General features: G+C 45.2%; 1 protein-coding gene across 3 annotated transcripts in view; it reads right to left on the bottom strand.

Annotated features, from left to right (window-relative positions):
- Window positions 1–4456: 4456 nt before the first annotated feature.
- HPSE2 (heparanase 2 (inactive)) overlaps window positions 4457–21690 on the bottom strand; it is a gene marked incomplete at both ends in the record, with an annotated part of 443183 nt that continues 425949 nt past the window's right edge. For all 3 annotated transcript variants that reach the window (XM_084246044.1, XM_084246045.1, XM_084246046.1), the window contains one exon: window positions 4457–4622. In XM_084246044.1, the coding sequence (XP_084102170.1) occupies window positions 4457–4622 (166 nt within the window). The remainder of the gene's footprint in view (window positions 4623–21690) is intronic.

Below are 21690 nucleotides of genomic sequence, written 5' to 3'. Positions count from 1 at the left end.
TAGAATATTTGCAAATAATATAACATTCCAAGGGCAATGATTAATGGATTTATAATTTAGTCTGGGGAGGCTTAGAAAAGCAGTCAAACCACTCTCAGAGAAAGTGGGTGTGTGGGTTTAAGTTCTGCCACTTACCTTTAGGACTTAGAAATATCAGGAATCATCATCTATGGTGGGTGGTAGTTGTGGGAGTGATCTTGGAAATTATTTTGCAGGAAAACATGCAGAGGAGCAGACCAGGAGAACCTGGATTCAAACTCCAGAGCCAAGGAAGGTGAGAGCTCTACTTACTCTCATCAGAGCTGCTGGTCAACTCCCCCAAACCAGAGATGAATTGTCCTGGGCAAAGGCATTGCTAGAGTTTCCTGAAGAAACATAGGATATTAAGAAAACTAGCTGTGGGCAACACACAGATGAGAACAAGTTGACCCCAGCCAGCCCAAGAAGTGAGAGCAGATCTGAGTTCTAGCCCCGGTTCTGCCACTCCGCTTATCTGGACAACCTCAGACAAGTTCCTTCTGACTCTTTTCAAATTCTTGGCACAGGACTGGGCATCACAAGTCTTTGTGTCCCTGCAAGCGGAATTCAGAAGAAGCGATTCTATATGCTCCAGTTGTTTGGATCTGATAACAACTGTTTCTCTTTGAAGAAGAGAACTTACGAATTTTCAATTCTGCTACATCTTAAGAGAAGATTGCAAACGATTCTACAATCAAAACTTAATTCCTTCTTGGTACAGCAGATTTCCTTGGACTGTGGGTGGGGGACAAAGTGGCTGGCAGAGGGGAGGTGTGCAACTAGAGAGTAAGTTCATAAAAAAAGAATCAGCAGTGGGGGAGGTGGTGCTGAAGTTGGGTGGAGAGGAAAGCAGAGGAAGTCACGTTGTTATTTAAATGTTTATGTCCCTTCTTCCCTTGCCTTCTCCACAGCCATATCTCTATTGTTGTTGGCTGCTCTATTGATATTTCCATCTTTAAAAGTCCTTTCCTGCCCCAATGTTTTTATTGTTAAAGGGATTCACCTGTTTTGCTTTTGCTTCTGCAGACATTACATGCAGCCCTTTTGTTTCAGCAACAAGGCCACTCTCAATGGATTTTCAAGGTGAATCCTCCATCCCAAACTCGAGGGCCTTGAGTGCGTGTAGAGTTGCTGCTGTGCTCCTGCTGGGCCTGGCCCAGACCAGTCCCCGACCTCCCCACTGCCCGACCCTGACCCCGGAGGCTGCAGAGGCTCCCTGGTGCTGGCAGCCCTGATGGGGGCCTTTCAGGCAGAATCTGCCCACAGCTTCTGCCAGTCTGAAAGTGCAGGGCATGGACCCATCTGCCCCCGGATTGCTTTACTGCTGGGGAGGGGCTGGGGCTGCAGAAGGCAGTTCTGGGAGTCCCAGACCTTAGTCTCACTGCAGCCCAGTTCTTTTTTTTTTTTTTTAACTCCCAAGCTTTTCTCTAATGAAAGAGAATGCTAATATCCCACAATTGCAGGCTTTTCTGGGCACTAGAAGAATTGAGACTTTCTCTTCTAATAATAATGCGAATTTCTTCTGAGCCTTTGCGATAAGGAAGGAGAAAGAAAATCATTCCTAGAGGCAGGAAGAGCAGAAAATCATTTCAACAAAAGGCGCAGACTTCTCTTTACACATTATTATGCTTTCAAATGAGCATTCCCACAAGCCCATTCTTTGTTCAAAATAAAGTGACTCTTAAGTCTTAGATTATCTCAGCCATGTCTTGTTTTAGGAAGAGAAGTCTGACCTGGTGGATGAGGTCTTTGTCCTGGGCCCCAGGACAAGGCAAGCAGCTCGTGTGGATCATGGTGTTGAGTTTGCCACATGCTGTCTGTTTCCGGGAATATGATGAGGGGACCCCTTACAAGGAGACATCCCCACTGACTTAGTAATTACCCCCATCTCAGAAGGGAAAAGCCAGGATAGATGTCCTGTGCTAAAACCTGTAGTGAGTGTTTCAGTAACCTCTGAACAATGCAGATACTTCTTCCATGAGACAGCTGCAAAGTTAGACTCGCAGGATTCCAAAGATAAATTTTACAGATTCCCTCCTCCCCCTTTATTAATTTAAAAACCCCTAAACCTCTTAGGAGCAGGATCTAAAATGCAGGGAAAGACCAAAGAAGCAGGAGCTGCCTGGCTTCTGCAAGTGCAGAGTCTGAGTAAAGAATCAGCACACATTTGCAGTGTTTGAATGGCACGCTGGAGGCCCTGGTGGCACTGAATTAGCAGAGCTTATGGAGAGGTGAAGGTGGTGCATCTGTGAATTGGGCAGCCACTGAACTTTGCCATTAGCCGAACAGGCTCTGGATCATTACAGTTCAGTAACCCATTCTCCTGGGTGACCGTGGACAAACGAGAGACCCTCTCCACACCTCATAGAAAAATGGGGGTAATAATACTAACTCCTTTGGGGCTGGGCCCACAGGGACTTCTGGTAATTCCTGCTGTACCAGGGCCCAGCAGTTGTACTTGCACCCACATTAAGAAGAGATTTTGATGTCTGCACATTTTTTGACAGTTTGAGAACAACTTCATCTCTCTTTTCTCTTTGCCTCTCTCTTCCTTGCCTTCCTCTGCTGCTTCTCCTCCTTTCTTAGCACCTCTGCCTCCTCCCCTCTAGGGCTGAGGCTTCAGTGGGAGGTGCGTGCTTCTAGAGAAGGGGCCCCCTGGGTAGCCATGAGCCACACAGCAGGCTCCGCACCTCCTGCAGTTGCTCCTAGGCCCAGCACACCACTGACCAGGCTCAGCCCTGGCCTCAGTTTCCCCTTTTTTGCATGCCTAAGCATACATCTTCTATGTAGTGTTCCTCTTATATCTAATAACGAACACGTTGAAAATCAAGTCCACTCTCTTCCTTGCTTATGAGATGAGCCTGTCTGCAGCTTCTCTCCCAAGTTCTCAGTCCTCCAGCCGAGCAGGCTCTACCTTTTCTCTTGTCTACTCCACCTCCTATCTCTTACCTTCCGGTTGCTTTGTTGGGCATCTTAAGACGTCTCCCCTCCCCCTCCAATTCTATCCTTTCACAACAGCAGAAATTGGAGTCCTGACATTGTCAAATGTCACTTCTGTTGGAAAAAACACCATCCATGCCATTTACCCCAAGAAAGAAAATCACCCACACAGAAAAGAAAGTCATTTCAGTGTGGCTTGTTTGCAAAGACCCACATACACCTTGAAGCACATGGAAGGTCCTCATCCAGAACTTACATGACCTTATCCATTCACACCCCATGCTGGAGCTTCCCACTACCATCCCACAGATTGCCATCTGGCCTTGGTCTCCAGGTTCCCCTCCCCCAATATGGCGAACTGAAAGCTTGTTCTGTGCTCAGATAAGTGCATCTGGAACCACGTGGCCCTGTCATCTGGGATGGCCAGATCTGCTTTCCGCCTAGTAAGTGCCACTGTGAACTCACAGCAGCCCAGGAAGAGGCAAGAAGACTAGACTCCATGTTCTTATAGTGATAATTTTTTGGTTTATACCAAACCATTAAGGGCTTGCCCCAACAAACTCTTATCTTCTGAGTTTTGAGGTCTGTCCAGTTGGGGTGTGTGTGTGTGTGTGTGTGTGTGTGTGTGTGTGCGTGTGCACACATATGCTTGTGTCGATGGTTTGGTGCGCTTTCTAAAACTCTCCCACACAGCACAGCCACATGATGGATGGTGATTGCTTTTCGTGGTGCCTAATACATAGCTCTCCACTCAATGAATATTGTTACCTGACTCCCATGCCAACCCTGGGGAATCCAGATTCACAGAGGAATAGAACCTTCTTACAAAGTCAGGAGTATGATTACAATTTTACTTTTGAAGGACCCGCTTCCCAGAGGAATAGCCGGTGATGGATGCCACTGTCAGGAGCCCGGATGCACACACTCCTACGTCAGCGGGAAATCACATACACAGCTCGCCCAGCAGGCCAGCACTGACTCGCCGCGTGCCCCCTGGGGGAGAGGTGATGGGAAGCCCTGAGCAACAGCAGGGGACAGACAAAGGGAAGGAGTGAGAGGAGGACTGGACTCGGGAAAGTCTGCCCAGTTCTGTCCTTCTTCATCTTCTGCTGAGGGCAGCAGGCCCAGGCTCAGCCAGGTCCATAGTCCTGTCGCTGTGTGACCAGGATGGTTGAGACTTGTTAGGAGGCAGTCGTCCTGGGAGTGCACTGTCAGCTGTGGCAGGCGGTGCACAGGGTACATGCACAGTTCCACACCCACGCCTTCATCCTCACACAGAACCCACGATGTCCACTTTTCCTTTGGGGTGACCCACCAAGGTTAAGTTCACACAGGTGACATTTGTCTCTTTGGAAGCAAGTCTGTGTTGATTCCAGCAGGATGGGGCAGCAGAGACTGGTTGGTTGTTAAGATGTTTGAAAAATAATGATACTATTAGCGCAAAAGAGTGGAAAGCCGTCCAGCAGGCCCGCTGGTAGCCACTGAGCGTGAGGGCGGTTTATCGGTAGCGGCAGGCCAAAGCGTTGACATTCTTGACCACATAAAAGCCCATGGTGACCGGGGGGATGACCAATGTCCGGCCAGCCCGCAGTGGGCGGGGCTTCAATTCTGGAAGGGTGCCATCGTCCACCATCACTAAGGGCTGGCCGTTCAGCTGCACTGACCTACAGCGAGGAAAACAGCAGAGGTTTGTTACCGAATTATAAGGGAGCGGTCGCCACCAAGCCGGCAGCCCCCCATGGCCTGCCAGTGTGACGTGTGCTAACACTACTGACACTCGCTGTGCCCAGGCCCCCTTTGAGGTGTTTTCTTTTAACAACGCATTCCAACAGTCAGCCACACTCTGAAGAAATGGCTGTCTTATTCCCATTCTCCCTAGGGTGGTTAAGGGACTTGCTAAGGTCACGCAGCTGGGAACCAGACCTGGACACAAGTAGGCTGGTTCTAGAGACACGTCATGTAGGTAGGTAGAAGGGCCTACCACCTTCTAAAGAGTTTTTAACCTGAGGCTCGAGACATTGATTTAAGATGATTGCAGATTTCCTATTTAACTTGTTTCTTTCATCAATTTATTTGACAGATTTGAGATTTGACATCATTACTTGTCTAGTGTTCTGAAAGAGGACAGAGCCATCTCACGCCTCTCCCCTTTCTAATCTAAGAATGAGTTTTCATATGCAGTATTCCACAGATGATTTCATTTATACAATACACAAAGTAGTTGGTAAAGTAGGCAGCTGTGATCAAATTCCCCCATCCTGTTCACTTTCCTCATCCTGTGCTGGCATCATCGGCCTGAGACGGGGCCACCTCCACAATGCACTTAGAAAAGGGAACCGTCTCGCCCACCCATGACCCATGGTGCAGATCCTGCAGAACTTCCCAGTTGTTCCTGACTCGGGAGTGACTCATATAGCCAAGTACTCAGGTTGAAGCTCAGCTTTGTGCAGCAGTAGAAAATACCAGCACCAGGCCACCAGCTGGAAGTGAGGCTGTGAGTCACCCTCAGAGAATCAACATTGCATAGTGATGACTGTTTCTGGGCTTGACCTAACTTCCCATCTGATAACATTGCAGTGATATCATCTGAGCTCTAAAGAGAATAAGTTAGAGATTGATATAGAGAGCTTCGTTTAGGGTTCCTCCTGGGCTGTGAATGATAGTCAGCTGTAGACAGAGAGAATCAGACCTGAGCCCAGCAGTGCAGTGAGTTCCCAAAGATCAGTGTCTTGTAAATTTCTCTCAATGGAGAGTGAGGCAGAGAAGCAGCTCCAGGCCTGGCCCTACATGGATAAGTTTGGTTCTGGTCCAGATCTAACATGCCAGAGGGGGCGGCCTCCTCCTTTTGTTGGTAGGACCAAGGAATGAATGAGAGCAGGGATCTCCTGTGTCAGGAGCTGGGCCTGATTCTGGAAGGTGCAAGAGGGCAAGAATGGAGAGCTGAAGAGAAGCACCTCATCAAATATGCAAGAAGCTTTTGCTCCAAATTCCAGCAGCTCTCCTGGCGAAGACAAGCCTACTCCCTGGAGTGGGAGTCAGGTTGAGGAAAGGGGATTCAGTTGTAAAAAACAAGAAGCGCAGATAAAGTCTTGCTTTTTTTTCAGATGGTGTAAATACCCAACAACCAGAAATATGTACTATCAAATAGAGGTTTAATGACAGCAGTGGATCTGTCCAAAGCTTACTGAGTTCACACAGCTTCTCCACTTGAAAGCCTTCATTGGTCCTCCCACCTTTTTTTTTTTTTTATCAGTGATCCCCCTCTCTTATGCATGAATTAAGTATAAGTGATTCTCCTGGGGAGGGGTAAGGCCCCTTCAGGTACAGAGGACCCCAGAACATTGACCTCTTCGGATTCTGGGACGTACAAAACAAAGCATGGTAAACAAGTCCTTTCACTTCTGTACTAACAATGAGCAGCAGCCCCACTCTGATCTCCTTATTGACTGGTTAAAAGTCTAATAAGGTATGGACAGAACCAGAGAGCATGGCCAAAGTCTCTTGACTGATCTCTAGTTCCAGAAGCCAGGTCACGAATTTGCTAGATGGCTATTACGAGGCTGGCAATCCCTATGACTAGGACATGGTACAGGCTGTGGTGTGAAGGAAATGAAATAAGACATGAAAGTGCTTTGAAAGCCTACGGAGCCATATAAGTGGGAGATGAGGTTTTGTTTTTCTACTCCTTGTTGCTAGGGTAGATGAGCATTTGGTAATGAACTTGACTGCACTTGACAAGTTTCATGCCCCCTTTCCAGAGCCTGCCCCATCCCTTGGTTCTCATGGTTTCTCTCTTGGTTTTCCTCTGTCACTTCCAGATGGTGTTTCCTTTTGAAGGAGTCTGGTCTCTTCTCCCTGCCTCTCAGGTGCTAGGGTTCCTGGGGCCTTTTCCTGGGACCTCTTCTCTTTCCATATTAATACTGGGTGCTATTGCCTATACCAAGCACTTTGTCTACCTGTTGATACCTCCCAACTGTATATCTGACCCAGACCTTTGAACTTATGTATGCCCACTTGACTGTACCACAGGACGCTCAAGTCCAAAATCAAAATTTTCTGTTCAAATTTATTTCTGTCTTTCCATCCTTGTGCTGGTCCCACTATCTATCCAATCACCTAGGCCAGAAAGCTGGGAGCCACCTGAGACTTCCTCTCACAGTCCCATGTCTGGGGTCCCTAAGTTCAATCAATTTTACCTTAATTATTTTGCAAATCTTCATTACTGCTTTATTTTAGTTCAGAATTTGCCTTCTAACTCTTTGTCCTCCTCCTCTCATCACATTGGCCACTGCTGTCACTGCATCTAATTCTCCAACAATGCCCTCTCCCTTCCACCTTAATGTGGACGGTAAAGCTCCAGCTACTTCTCCAGTGTCATCTCTGGCCAGACCCCTTAGGCCAAGGCTTGGATCACAGACCTCTGCGGGTGGGTGGGATGTGTTGGCAGTTATAATAAAGACATCATTAATATGTACATGAACAGATTGTTTTATGATGGAAATCTAGTAAGTCTTGAGCATAGATGAAGTATTTCTCAAATAACAATGTACCCCAAATTTAGGTATAAATCCCTCCCTGGATTATAGACAATCACTTGCTCTATGCCTCTCTGGGCTATGAACTTGGTGAGGAGAGCGATCATGTCTGTTATCCCAAAATCCTGGGTGCCTAACAAAGTGGTTGGCATAGAGTAGGGACAGAATATTTTTTGAACAAATGAATGCACTTTGAGCTCTTCTGCATTCTTTCTGATCTTCCTAGGTTGAATTTCTCCAGCTCTAAAAAAGCCCCCGGAGGGTCTCCAGTGTCCTTACAGTTTTCATTAATGTGCCAATTACTCTTGCTCTCAGTGGCTCTGCAGATTTTAGATAAAAACTGAATTATCATGATTTGCACAGTCACTCTCCAGATACCTTATCCCAAATTGACACGAGGCTATTGATCATTGCTAGTGTTTTTCACCCTTAAAAAAAAAAAAGATCTGTTTGACCATCTCTTAGCTAAGCCAACAGGAATTAATTCTGTAAGACCTTGAGTCCTCGTATATCTTTATCTACAAAGTCCCTTCATTATAAAGATGGACTGCATGCTTTACCACTTCCATTCTCATTTTCCTGCTTATTATACTTTTAATAATTATCCTGTTGCTCAGTGAAGTTATATCACTCTAAAGGTTACAATAAACTTTCATTTTTTTGTGGACTGAACAATTTCTAAGGTAACAAACATAATCACATGAATGATAAAAACCAGCCATTATTGAACACAGTGCAAAAAGCTCTATACAGTGTCTTACTCTGCTGCATTTAGCCCTTGCAACTACCAGCTGAGGCAGGTGCTAGCGGCCCTCTCTTCCAGATGAGGAAATCCAAGTTGAGCAGGAGTTAAACTTGGCTCAGTCAGGCAGTAAGTGGGAAAGCTGAGATCTGAACTGATGCCCTATCTGACTTCCCTTGTGATTGCTGAAGAGCCCTCGGAGGCACACAGGGCAAGTATTTTATTATCATTGTAACTTTACTATTGAAACAAGGTCAGAGAGGTTAAGTGGTCTGAGCAAGGTCACAGAGCTAATAGGTGGCTAAGCTCTGTCTGGAATTTAGGCCTCTGACACCTCTTTCTACTATTTCATGGTAATCTCTAATTCCAGATGGCACTCCCCAGGACTGTGTTTCTTTCTTCCTTTCTTATCACATTTTCATCCTATACTGAGACCTCCTTGCTGGCCCATGACTTTTAAAACCAAATGTTAAATGATCCTAAGTCAAACGGTTTCTCTTAATTTCCTAGTGAGTGTTGAGCTGCCGAGGGCATTAAATTATCCAAATATTAGGACAACTGTATTTTATCACCATCTGTTTTTACAAAATCTGAGTTACTTTGCAATTCCTAAACTTGTTTTCCTTATTTTACATGCTATTTGAAACGGGATTTGATATGTCAATTTGCAGTCAAGCCCTCTGCTCTCCATGGAAACCTCTTGGTTGGGTCCTGCTCTTCCCCACCCCCACTCCCGACACCTAGTCTATAATCTCTGACCTTCTTGTCTTATCTTGGCTCAGGCTAGCCATGGATATTGAAGCAAGCTTTTAACTGTTCTGAGGTTTCAGAACTCTAATGAGTATGTCCTTTGCCAGTCTGGAGATCATTTAATGGATTCTGCTCTGGCCCTGGCGGGCTTTATGGCAGAAGCAGGGGACGCCTGCATAGGTGGGGTATATTTGAGGTCTTGAGTGGGAGATGAACGGGGAGGCCAACTGGTTATTGATAACCAGACCCACCTCGGCCACTTTGAAGAAGGAAGATTTGCCTTCTCTGAACTTAGGTATCTCCATCTGTAAGCTACATCAGAAGAACCCCAAGATTCCTACTGCTTAAATATTTTTCAGGTGGGTTGCTTACAGCCTAATGGCGAGCTTGAGGCAGAGTTTAATAAAAAATTCTGAGTAATCAAGTTAGAAATCCCATTACGTCATTCCCCTGTCTGAGCATTCAGTGGCTCCTTCCTGATCCTAGAACGTTGTCCAAACTTACAAGCCCCATCTACCTACTTCTCCAGTCCCTTAGAGCCCATCCCAGCTCCCACCACCTCCCTTCACTCTGCTGCAATTTCTTAAATCCCCATCTCTCTAACCTTGAGGGTTTTGTACAGGTTGCTCTCTCTGCCAGGAACCTTTTCATATCCCTCCCTTCAACCCCCTTCCAGCTTCTCTTTCCCATCCTTCAGGTAAGGCACAGGTCCCTGCAAAGTGCTTCCCTGTCACCCAGCATGTCTTACATGGAATGGGCGGGGGGGGTGGTGGTGGCTAGGGACATAGGCTGACTGACTGCTGGTCAGTCTCTCCACTACATGAGAAGACCTTATGTCCCTCCTGCTCATCTTGCACTCTCCTGTCTGTCTATACACCCAGTAGGTGCTCAACCGAGGATTGGATATAAATATGTGGGCAGAGGTGCTATGCCCTAGAAGGAAAAGACCCTGGACTGCAATGTCAGTGACTGGCGTTTTACTTTGCAGACCCAGCCCCGTCACCTGTCAGCTCTGGTTGATTTCTGTATTGTCACATGATGGCAGAGAAGCAGGGAGGGAGGGAGGGAAAGAAGAGAAAGGGTTGGGGGGTCGAGGGAGAGGAAGGAGCATGAATGAATAGGAGGGTGTCTGCTTGCATGCGCCCCTCTTCTGTTACCCTGACATCCAGTTCTCACTCTATTCCAGTGTGCGTCCCCACAAGCCACCAGAGGTCACTCTTGTTCTACACAAGAGGACCGCAGCGCGGAGTAGGTGGAGGTTCCAAGGAAGCAGAAGCGCTGGCACCTCCCCAAGCCCGCTCCCCAGCCTGGGACGGCCCGGACAAGTGCCCCGAGCTTGGCCTCCCGGAGGAACAAACCACAAGATCAATCAAATCCCAGCAAAAACTTCTCTGCGGCCCACTTGGCAGGGGGCCCACCTGGAATGAGGCTAATGTTAAGGAAACATGGAAGCTAGGCTGAGAGTCCCACCTGGGTGCTGTCTTCCTGGGCAGGGCGCTAGGAGGGGGTCCGTGCAGGTATGGGGTTTGAGGGCTCCTGCTACCCCGCTCCCTCCCGGTTCCCCCCCCCCCAACTCTGGGTCCCTAGTGTCTCCCCCATCCTTTCAACCCGCCTGCACCTGTGTGCACTTTACTGGCCCCCAGATTCCGGCTGCCCCCTTGAGGCCCTGGCTGGGCTGGGAGACTGGCATGTGCAGCTGCCCTGCCCTTCTTCAGGTCAGGGGCAGGTTAGAGCCGGAGGGAGCCAGGCTGGGTTTGAGGACAGAGGGGCGTGGCACCCCTCTCAGGTTCTGGGAGAGGCCTTGCATCTGGGGTAGCTTAGAGAGGAAGTGCCTTTGAAATGGCCTGAGTGCTGCTACCCCACTGAGGGCTGATCCAAGAGTGGCAGCAGCCGGCAACAGTTGGGATCCCACATGCCCAATTCTAAAGGACAGGGGATGTACATGCCCCCTCGCTGGCCCTCCTCCTCCTCAGGGATCACTGGGAGGGTGACGTCCTCCCAAGTGTGTCCTGAAGCTTTTGCTCTCCCTGGAATCCGGCAGAACCTGTCAAAAAGCTTTTGTCCTTCTGGGCCCCATTGGATGGCGCCTCCTTTGCTGGGCCTTGCTCGGGAGTCCCAGCTGGGAAAGGGTATGGCATGGAGGCCTGCCCTGTGGCCATGCTGCTTAGCTTCATTTGATCTGGGTGCCTGCTAGAAGAATTGTTTTTATTTCTTAATTTTCAAGGTCACCCGGGTCATTGACTTCTTGCCTATGATAGTGGTTCAAATGAATTCTTGCTGAGTTCCCCTGGGTCAGCCTCACTTTCTCATGTGACTGGTGGACACTCCAATCCCTTCTTCTATGGTGGTTAAAGGGAAAAGATGAAGGAGGGAAGGCGTGAGAGAAATGTAGGGAAATGTCTCCTGTCCTCCTTACCCTTCCAGAGCCCACACATATATGAAGTTCCTGGTCACTAGCTACTTTGAGGCTGCTAAGATGATTTGTCTTTTGTGCTATTCTTTGAGGGGTGTATTGAAATAGTAATGAGGAATTGGGATCTAGCTTTTGCATAACCGAGCAGAGAAAACACTAGGACTTCATGCAATTGAACTGGGGGATTTTATAGGCAACTTGTCAGGAATCTAGGTTTTTCTGGCTTGCAATTAGGTTTGGGGGTCATGGTTTGATCTACATTCTATCCAAGTCTGGGTAATAATGATCCAAGCTATAATGGGATTCTGCCACGTGTTTCTAATGGCTTAAAATAGCACACTTGGCAGACAAGATTAGAGTCCAGCTTAAGAACCTGGATTTATCCTGATATTGTTAACTTCCAGCAGATAAGAGAACCATCTGGGGGCAGTTTGGGAAGATGATTTGATTCTGTGGACATCCCAAAGTTCCATGTCATACGCATATCATTCTCAAAGCACAGGACACAATCGAAACCAGCTATATAAACCAGGAAGACTCCACTATGTGGTTAGGACCAGTCCCTTTCCGTTGCAAAGATGGTGTCCTGATCTGACATTCAGCAATGGTGTGGAAAGGGCATCACTCACATCCTTACTGTTCATGTGTTGTACAAATTCAATTATAAAAGATGGACTTCTTACCTGCTAAGACAGAAAACATGGAAACACAAAATGTGTGGCCATATACACTATGATTAAAACATTCCATAAGGAGAGAGACAAAAGGAAAAGGCAAACTCAGTCTGGATTTTGAGGTCTTCTGCAGCCTGGTCCTAATGTATTTTTGTGCTCTTCTCACGTCAGGCCACAAAGTATCCTTCACTCCCGTCATGCGAGATGATTTATCACCCATCACCATTACTCCCCAAAGAAAACAAAATGGGCCTTGAATTTTTATGCTTCTGAATCTTTCGGGATGCATCCTGTTCCCTGGGATCACTTTCCTTCCAGGATTTCCTAAAAGCCTTACTCATTTTTCCAGCACTAGCTCAAAGGCCCTCAGCCCCCAGGGGTTCCTAGAGTCTCAGTCCCAGGTCAGAATTCACCTCTTCTTTGCATGTTCTCCAGCTCTCCTCTATTTACGCTCTTGTGGCCTGTCTTGCCTTAGAATTAAAGTATCCTCTATGGGGAGAGAACTAGTTTCCCCAGTCCTAGTTGTATGGTGCTGGAAGAGGTAGTGGTGTGTGTGTGTGTGTGTGTGTGTGTGTGTGCCATGTGCACAGATTTTCCATAGATAAGAGGATGAGAGAGTCCCTAAGCCATACCCAAAGTTAATTCCATCACTATAATAAGGCCATGACTCTCCAGATGCCTATTTAATTGTTAAACCAAAGGGATAAATATGTTTTATTGGATTTTGATAAAGGGTTCTGTATAATGTCACGTGCACTGCTGTACCCTCAAAGGGAAAGGTGAGAAGTCCCAGGTAGCAAAGGATCTGTTCCAGCACGCCCATGTCATCGTCTAAAGCGTGCAGTGACTGACTCCTCGCGAAGGTGCGCAGGGGCTGCTGGTGCTCACCAGCTGTGCCAGTAGGGCACTCTGGTCCCCTCTGGGATGAGCCACATCCTGCCCCCCAGTGCTCTGTAGCCAATGAAATGTGACTTAGGGTCCAGTCACTGCTCTAGGGCTGAATTGGGTTAGGATATTTCAGTTCCCTGGGGTATACATTTGTCCATCTCCCAAACCCAAGCCTCTGGAAGGTATGAGGAAAGGAGAAGACAAAGAGATCTCTTCTTGGTCCACCAGAATAGCCTGCATGCTCTGCTCTGCTGCCTCTCGGTTCAGAACCAACTGCTCAGAAACATCTTAGCTTTCCCCTGAAGTGCTTGTCTACCAATGTTTCATCTGGAACAGAGTGGAAATCTCTGCCTGCAATGAGAGTCCCCAACTAAGTGGAGGTGGGGAGGGGAGACCACAGCCTTGACGGACAGCTATGCAGAGAGATTCCAGCTGCTGGGAGCCAGCTGAAAGAAAATGTATTCTCCAGCCGAGAACAAATGAAAATCTCTCAGAAAATAACAGTGAAAACCCTGGATTCCTAAACATCTTGGTTTAAGATGTCAATTCACTGCAAAATACAAAAAAACATTTTATAATCCTCTAATCTGCACAGCGATCTGTACATTACTAATCTGGGAGTTAGGACAAAACAAACAATGAAAGCTTTGGGGAGAGGAACGCATCCTTGCACTCATCAAAGTGAACTCCCTGGGGCTCCTGGCATGTTCACACCTTTGGCAAAATGGCTTAGTGCCTGAATGAAGACTAGAATCTGGGTGAAATTAAAGATGCAAATCAACTGGGATCTGATTCCAGCACCTACAGAGGGACGATGTTTCTCAGCCTTGGCTACACATTTGAATCACCTGGGGAGCTTTAAAAAATACTGGGGCCTGGGCCCCAGCTCAGAGATTTTCATTTAATTGGCCTGGGGTGGGGCTTGGGCACTAGGTTTTTTAAAAACTCCCCTGTTAATTCAAAGTACAGCTAAAGCAGAGCATCAGGGTTTGAAGAAAGAGCCTGAATATGCTGGCAGCCTGGGTGGAGGGGAATCAACTAGCTCTCTAATCATTACATTCTGAATTTATTTTGAATAAAAGGAGCTTTTTTTATTTTCTCAGAGCACTGTGTCAGGAGGCCACATATTGAACAGTAAAGGAGAGATGAACTTTTCAAAGGCAGGTGTTTTGTTGAATAGTCTGAAGTGAGCATTTTGGTATTTCACCAGGACTGCTGCATTTGGTGTTCTCCCTCCAGCATGGACTGGCGAGCAGACATGCTCCTCAGTGTGCACCAGGGAAGTGTGTGTGGCGTTTTACAGGATGAATTAAGAACCGAATCAGATGAGGCATTCACACAGCTAACAAACTCCGTGTGTGTGTTCAACACCAAAAATAAAAACTTGGTGCTTTTCTTGAACAGCAAGTTCTATAAAGTCATTTAGATTTTTTTTTTTCCCGGTCTTGCGCAGTCAGTGATCCAAACCTCTCTTTAGGAGAGAGGAATTAAGGGGATTGAATCTGTCATTCTGTATCCCTGCTTTATTTTTTCATATAGGAATGTAATTATCTGCTTAGATAAGCAATATATATTGATTATAGATTAGTATCTCTTTCTGAACCACAAAACATCTGCAAATGAACCAAAACGCCTCTAGATTTCAATGAGTAAGCTTGCAGGACCTACGGATTTGTAAGGTTCATTTCGCTCTGCATTAACTTCTCTCTATTTTTCTCTACACACTGACTTGGGGCCTTACATTTAAGTATTTTTTTTATAACAACATATACTTATATGTTTGTATTTCTACTTGCACAGAGTCTGTTTCCGACTTTTTGGACTGGAACACTAAGGTAGACATTGCTGGTTAGAGTAAGTGCTGCCTTCCTGTCCACTCCCGGTCAGCTCATAAATCTCCTCGGTCCCCGACACCTTTCTTGTCACTTAGTACTTATGGCCTTGGAGGGTTATCTGCCCCCCAAGGGGTTCTGAGGGGGTCTTTTGAAAGGGTTGCCGATGATGTGGTAGCGTTTACACCAGTAGGGCCTTTCCCCCAGGTTAGAGAGGTCTCCAATCTAATCCTTGCTTTTGGAGGCAATTTTAAAACCAGAAATAAAAGACCTGCATGAATTAATAGGTTTCCTCACACTCTGTCGGCTCCAACAGTACAATTATCGATGATCTGTACCTCTTAGGGTACATCAAAACAAATTCCCAAATGCATTAAAGAAATGAATATAATAAATGAAACACAAAAGTAGGAGAAAATAAAGACACATATTAATTGGATTTAAGGAATGTAACACATATATAAGTGGAATGGAAAAACACACACTCACACACACAAACAACAAAAGGGAAATGGATTTAGCTATCTACAAAGGAAACTCTGTCAAGATAATACCCTACAAATGAAATAGTTGGAAAAATAGTAAAATACTGGAGAAAATATTTCAACACATGTGTTAGGTAGTAAAGGGGAAACTGCCTGACAATAGAAAAAAACATCATTTATTAATACAGCAGTTAAGACCCCCATAGAAAAACAAGCAAATGACAAGAAATTGATAAAAGTGATACAGTACTTATAGAGATGAAATTTTCAATCTTACCAATACTCAAAGAATACAATTAAGATAAGAATACTATTTTTCAGGGCCTCCCTGATGGCACAAGGGGTTAAGCACTGCATTGTGAAGCAATCCCCGGCCAGGGAGCAACTCACATGGCACAGCAGGCTTCTTCTGACTTGCCCGCTGCTCCCCTCAGCACTGTACTGTGGTCGGTCTGCCTGTTCTGTTTCCCACTCTGTCTCTGGTGAATCCTCTCACCCTCCACATCTCTGGCCTGTACCCCAGCTCTTGTATGCATAAATAAATAAATCTTGAAAAAAAACCTCAACTGATGCACAAAAAATATTTAAAAAAAAAAGAATACTATTTTCATGATGAAGTTGACAACTTAAAAATATTACTGGGGCCTCCCTGGTGGCGCAGGTGTTAAAGACAGTGCTATAAAGCTATAGTCAGCCACTGCAGCATGAGTTCAATCTCCTGCCAGGGAGCTAACCAACATGGCACAGCAGACCTCTCCTGTCTAGCCAGCTGCTCCTCTCAGCAGTGTATTTCAGTCAGTCTGCCTGTTCTGTTCCCCACTCTGTCTCAGGTGAATCCTCTCATCCCCTGTACCTCTGGCCTACACCCCAGTACTTGTATGCATAAATAAATAAATCTTTAAAAAATTAAAATATTACTGTTCTGTTTTGATGAGGTAAATTGTAGTAAGGACTGTTCACATCTCCTATTTCTTTCTCATCCCTCTACAGGTAAGCTATAAGAATACTGAGGAGTGAATCATTTGCAGTCAAGTTCTATACCTCAGTGGATTCCAAGGTGAACAAGACAGGGAGCAGCCTGGGAACCAGGACATCTGAGGAGTGTGTTAGGTAGTAGCTCCTACCTAAGGAGTTGAAGGAGCAGAGTGTTTAGTTTGGAGACCAGAATGCTAAGGGGAGGTATCAAAAATTGCTATAAAGAAGGTAGAGGTGCACTGTTTAATTTTCCTACAGCAAGGGTAGAAATGGGAAGAAAACACCCTTTGGGCACATTTATATATAAGGAGGATCTTTCCTACAATTAGATATGTCAAATCCTAGAAAGAATCAACTCCTGAGGTGAACAGTCTCATCAAATAGAAGGCTTTCTGTCAGGGGTGCTATAGAAGAAACTTCTTGATCTCTAAGAATACTTTCAAATTCTTCCTCTGTAAAGTCATCTTTTAATAATGGCAGAACTTTAGAGTGGTTTATTTTAAGAAGAAACTAATTTAGTGATCCCAGACAAGTGAAGATAATGGAAACCTGCAGGGCATACATCTGGTCGACCAGAGTTCAAAAACTCCAGGCACCAACTAATATCAGCAATGTAGAACTGAAACACTTAGATGTCTTCAGTCCACTGAGATAAATGGAGTAATGGCCCTTCGGGTACAGCAAACACATCTCAGGTCTTGTTTCTGAGGTTGTGAGTGAGATTTTTTAGTCTAGATTTTTTAAACTTCAGGTTTTTCCCCAAACTCCTTTCACCAGCCTCTGTTCATGTCCAAAATTAAATGTGGTACTTCCAATTATCATCAGAGAGTTGTGGTGGGTCTGGTGGTGGCCAGTTCAAACCTCAGGGCTTTTCATACTAGCCAAGCTCTGATTCTGGAAATGAAATATCATAATGTGGTCTGTTCCAACAGGGACATAAAGATATTTTTAAAGTTTTAACACCTGGAATTTAAGTATTTTCAGAATCATTCTGTTCAGTTAGCATCAAATAACACCTCTCTAAAGGCATGAAGTAAGATGCCAGTTTTGTTTTTTTTTTGATACAGGATTTAATGAGGGTAAAAATCAAAGCAAAAGTTATATCCCAAGAGATGGGAGGAAAAGCAGTATGGAGAAAGAAAAAGAAAATTTCTTCACAGAAAAGTCAATAAGAGCCTTGGTTCATAGGAGCTTTGAGATTTTTTCAGTTAAAATCATGGCACATGCAGATATGAAATTTAAACATTTAATATGGAATGTATTAGTCCAAAGCAGAAATACTAAGCGGCTCTCCCACAGCCTGCTTCCTGTTAGTTGTTTGTTTTGAATAATAGAGATGAACTCTTTGAGGGCAGGGGCCTCAGAATCCCCTCTTCCCCAAACACCCAGATTAAATAGCTCTTGAAGACCAGGGGATGAAGTTACTCAGTGTTAGCAAGCTCAAAGGAAGTTCTGATCTGAAGCATTCACACTCAACATTTTATCCAGACTTTTCCTAATTTGTTTACTTGGAATTCCTGAGTTCTTATAGTTGTGGGACTATAATTAACTCACAATTTTAGCTGGGTTCACTGCCACTACAAGTTATACTGCTGACAAGGAACAAAGTTATGTGTGGCACCGAGGATCTCAACACAAGGTGAGGAATGGAGGAAGACATTACTTCAAGGTTGCTTGGGAAACTCCCCTGGCTAGCACCTTTTCCTCAGGAGTACACTTGAATGTGGATGGCTCTGTTAGGTGTAGGGAGCTGGTTGTGCCTGTGCATGGGGTAAAAATATAGTACCTGGAGATAGACTTTATACACTCAAATTAAATCAATTTACACTGCTAGTATTTAATGCTAGCAGTATAGAAGAAACAAAAGGGAATTCCCCAATTTTGCTGAGAAAAAGTTATTTTAAAATTCTGTGAGTGAGGAAAAAAATCTTTGAAGCAGCTTAGAGAACTTTTAAGGAGGATCTGAAATTAGAATTTGTGAAGAACAGTTAATGGAACTGGGATGAGTTTTAAAGGAAAGACTGCTGCCAAATAACCTAATGTTCTCTAAATATATTCATTATATAAAGACACTAAAATGGAATGAACCCAGGCAGTATCATGACAGAGTTCAGGTGCCCATACTTTATATTTATAATATATAATTATAATTTTGCATTACAATACTGTTGGGGTAGTACAATGTTGAAAATGCATTGAATTTGGGATCAGGAGAACATGGATCCTAGGTACTTTCTGGCTTAATGGTCAAATAAGCCACTGAAATTTCTAAGACTCAGTTTCTTAATTCTAAAATGGGAAGGAGGCAGGAGTTGTTCTACTTGTTTCATGGAGCTATTCAGATAGTTAAATGAGATAATGGCTATAAAACTCTTTATTATCTATGAAGTCCCAGCCACAAGTACAGTGGGCCCCAGTGTTCTTATAAAAGTAAGTGTTCAGGCAGGACTGAAATCGTGGGTATGTCTTCCCTAGAGGTCTTTTAATATAGAGCATCTTCTGGTCCAGATGGCTTACTCATAGACTGTTTGAGGGCAGTGGATGAACCACAACAACTCAAAATGTCATTCCACCCTTGAATTCTTAGCATCTGCTGACTCCCTCAGGTCAGGATAGAATAGCCAATGTGCTGAAAGTTGTTTCCTTCTTTTCTAATTTTTGGATTGTTTTCTTTTCAAATGGATTGAATAAGACGCACCAGGAAGAACACTGGGATCTGACCAAACACCTGCTCTTGGTTTGACTTTTCCCTAAAAAAGCAAGTCCTCCTGTTTTCCTGATGTAAGTTGACTTGTTTAACCCAACTTCCAGGAGTTTCTTTGTTTGCTGAAAGCCATTGGGGATATTTACTCCTTGGGTAGAAGTGACTCCCCAGAGGACAATGCTTATTGATTTGTGATGACATGAGGCACTGGGAGGATTCTCTTCTTTGTCCATGGTAGTGCTTCTCTCCCATGACTTCCCAAATGGAGCCCATTATTGTCTTGGGTATGAATGATCAGTCTTTCTCCCAGACAGGTGAAAATCTAGGGACAGGGATGGAACTGCAGCTGGAGATTTTCTAGAGAAAAACTAGCCTAACATGACAACTGCCCCTTCTCATAGTGTATTAATAGTTTCTTCATGTGGCCTTTTAGTAACCAGAAGAGGCTAAATGCTGGTGACAACAGGCTCCAAAAGTGAAGTGGGAGTGAGGGGAAGGAGAATAGAAGAGAATGACAGAATTACAGAGTTTGATGGGAAGCAGCACTCTTTGACCTCAACCCCCCAGGAGTGAGGAATCTCACTGACTGCTAGGATACCTCTGGAGAAAGCCTGTCCCCGACTTGGTCAGACCAGGTGAGCCTTTGGAAGTAAGCTCATGCTGAGGTGAATTTTTTTTTTTAAATTGCATTTTTCTGGTCTTTATTTGTCCTTTCAGAGTATTTTTTTTAATAAAGTATTTTTATTTATTTATTTATTTAAGATTTATTTATTTATTTTTACAAGAACTGGGTTACAGGCCAGATGCATGGGAGGGTGAGAGGATTCACCCAAGACAGAGTGGGGAACAGAACAGGCAGACTGACGAAATACACTGCTGAGGGGAGCAGTGGGTGTGGCAGGGGAGGTCTGCTGCCCCATGTGGGACCCTTGCTGGCTGGTCAGGATCGAATTGGCGCTGCAGAGGCTGCGGACAGCTTCGCAGTGCGGCGCTCAACTGCCTGCGCCACCAGGGGAGGCCCTGTCCTTTTAGAGTGTTATAGGTCAAATCCATTTATCACTTATCAGTCTCTTGATTATCTGAAGAACATCCTCACAACGTACCTTATTTTTCTCCTCTGAACTAAATCTCCCCATTTCCTTCAGCTATTCCTTGAAGGCTACATATTTCAGACACAGAATATCCTTCTCTTATACACAATGTAGTTTTCTGAAAATTTCTCTTCCTCTATCCTGTGGCGTGTAGGGCACCCACCTTTAGTCTAGTTCCTAGAACGAGAAGGGTCTGTTTTATGAGAGGTTGAGACTTTGAGTGGCGAGTCTCATGGTCGACCAGCTCATTCACTGAGATGAAACCTGGCACCTCATTGGGGAACCAGATGCTTAGACTATGCCTGACCAATGGCCCCAGTGGGGCTCCTGTGCTTCATCTCACATACCTGAGCCCCGAGTTCACAGGGAGATAACTTCAGAGATTACAAATATTTCCAGCCCTGATGACAATTCTACAAGAATTAACCAATCAAGAAAGGTTGTGCCTTCTCCCTACTCCTGAAACCCCTGGCTGAAAAGTCCATTGGTGGCTTGCTCTATAATTTCTTCCCTTTTCTTCCAGACGGTTCCCAGAGCTTTCCATCCTTTTTTGAGTTAATATGGCTCTGGGCTGCACAGAACACAGAATCTGGCCCCTGAGGCTTATAAAAGAGAGAAAGAGACACCAAAGGCTGAAATCACTTCCTAGCCTTTTCCTTTCATCCTCTCCTGCAGAGTCTGCTGCAACAAAAACACACTCTTCCTGTGGGACCTCCACCCCAGAACCTCTGAGGGAGGGCTCTTGCTCTGAGCACTACTAAGCTGAGTGCTAGATGTGGCACTGAGCCTGTATGTGCCAGTCCTGGCCCAGCAGCTCACAGCCAGGATGGCACAACACAAGTCAGAGCCACTGAGGTCTAGAATGGGGGTGGGGGGGTAGGGGGTGTGTGTGTGACATAAGCAGTAGTTTACAGGAGAGAAACAGGCTCACAGGAGTGAATGAAGAGCCCATATATGTAAACTCACATGTGCATGTCTGCACTTATCCTTATATTAGTCTGTGTATGCAGGGGTATATGAAATTGACACTTGTGGAAGGTTTCATTTCATTAATCTGTTCTAATATGATTCTCACAATAGCCTCATCTAAGCTGGGGTTGATCATACAGATAAATAGTAGTAACTGGATTCAGATAGAGATCTTCTGATTCTGTTCCCTCAATTGCATGGCATCATTGTTTGATCACAGTGGGTGCTGCCAAATTCATCTTTATGACCCCTGTGGACTAAAATTCTCTTTTTCCCTTTCTGACATTCTCAACAAGCCACTGCACAGCTCCTTAGGAATATGGTTAAAAGGTGAGGTGCAAGACAGCATAATTAGAACAGAAAGCATACTTGTAGCCAGAGAATGTTGCTTCAGTCACTCTTACAGACAGGCAGGACAGGGCCAAGGTGTGGCAGGTTCAAACATCAGGAGAGTAATCCTGGAGCCAGGGATTGGAGGGGTGGTAAATGTGGTTGGAGGCCTGAGTTCTTGAATGGTGGGGAATCAAGTTCTAGAAGGTGCCAACCTCTGCCTATCCTCTTCTTGAGTTTCATGGTTTTGTGCTTATCAATTCTTTTATCCTTTTCTCATAATTTTAATAAGTATCTTGTTAGCAGGTTATCTTAAAAAACTGAGATTTCCACTTTTGGAGAAC

Source organism: Talpa europaea, assembly GCF_964194135.1.
Source record: "Talpa europaea genome assembly, chromosome: 10".
Taxonomy (NCBI): domain Eukaryota; kingdom Metazoa; phylum Chordata; class Mammalia; order Eulipotyphla; family Talpidae; genus Talpa; species Talpa europaea.
Note: the sequence above shows the minus strand (reverse complement) of the source record. Positions and strands in the feature narration are given on the sequence as shown.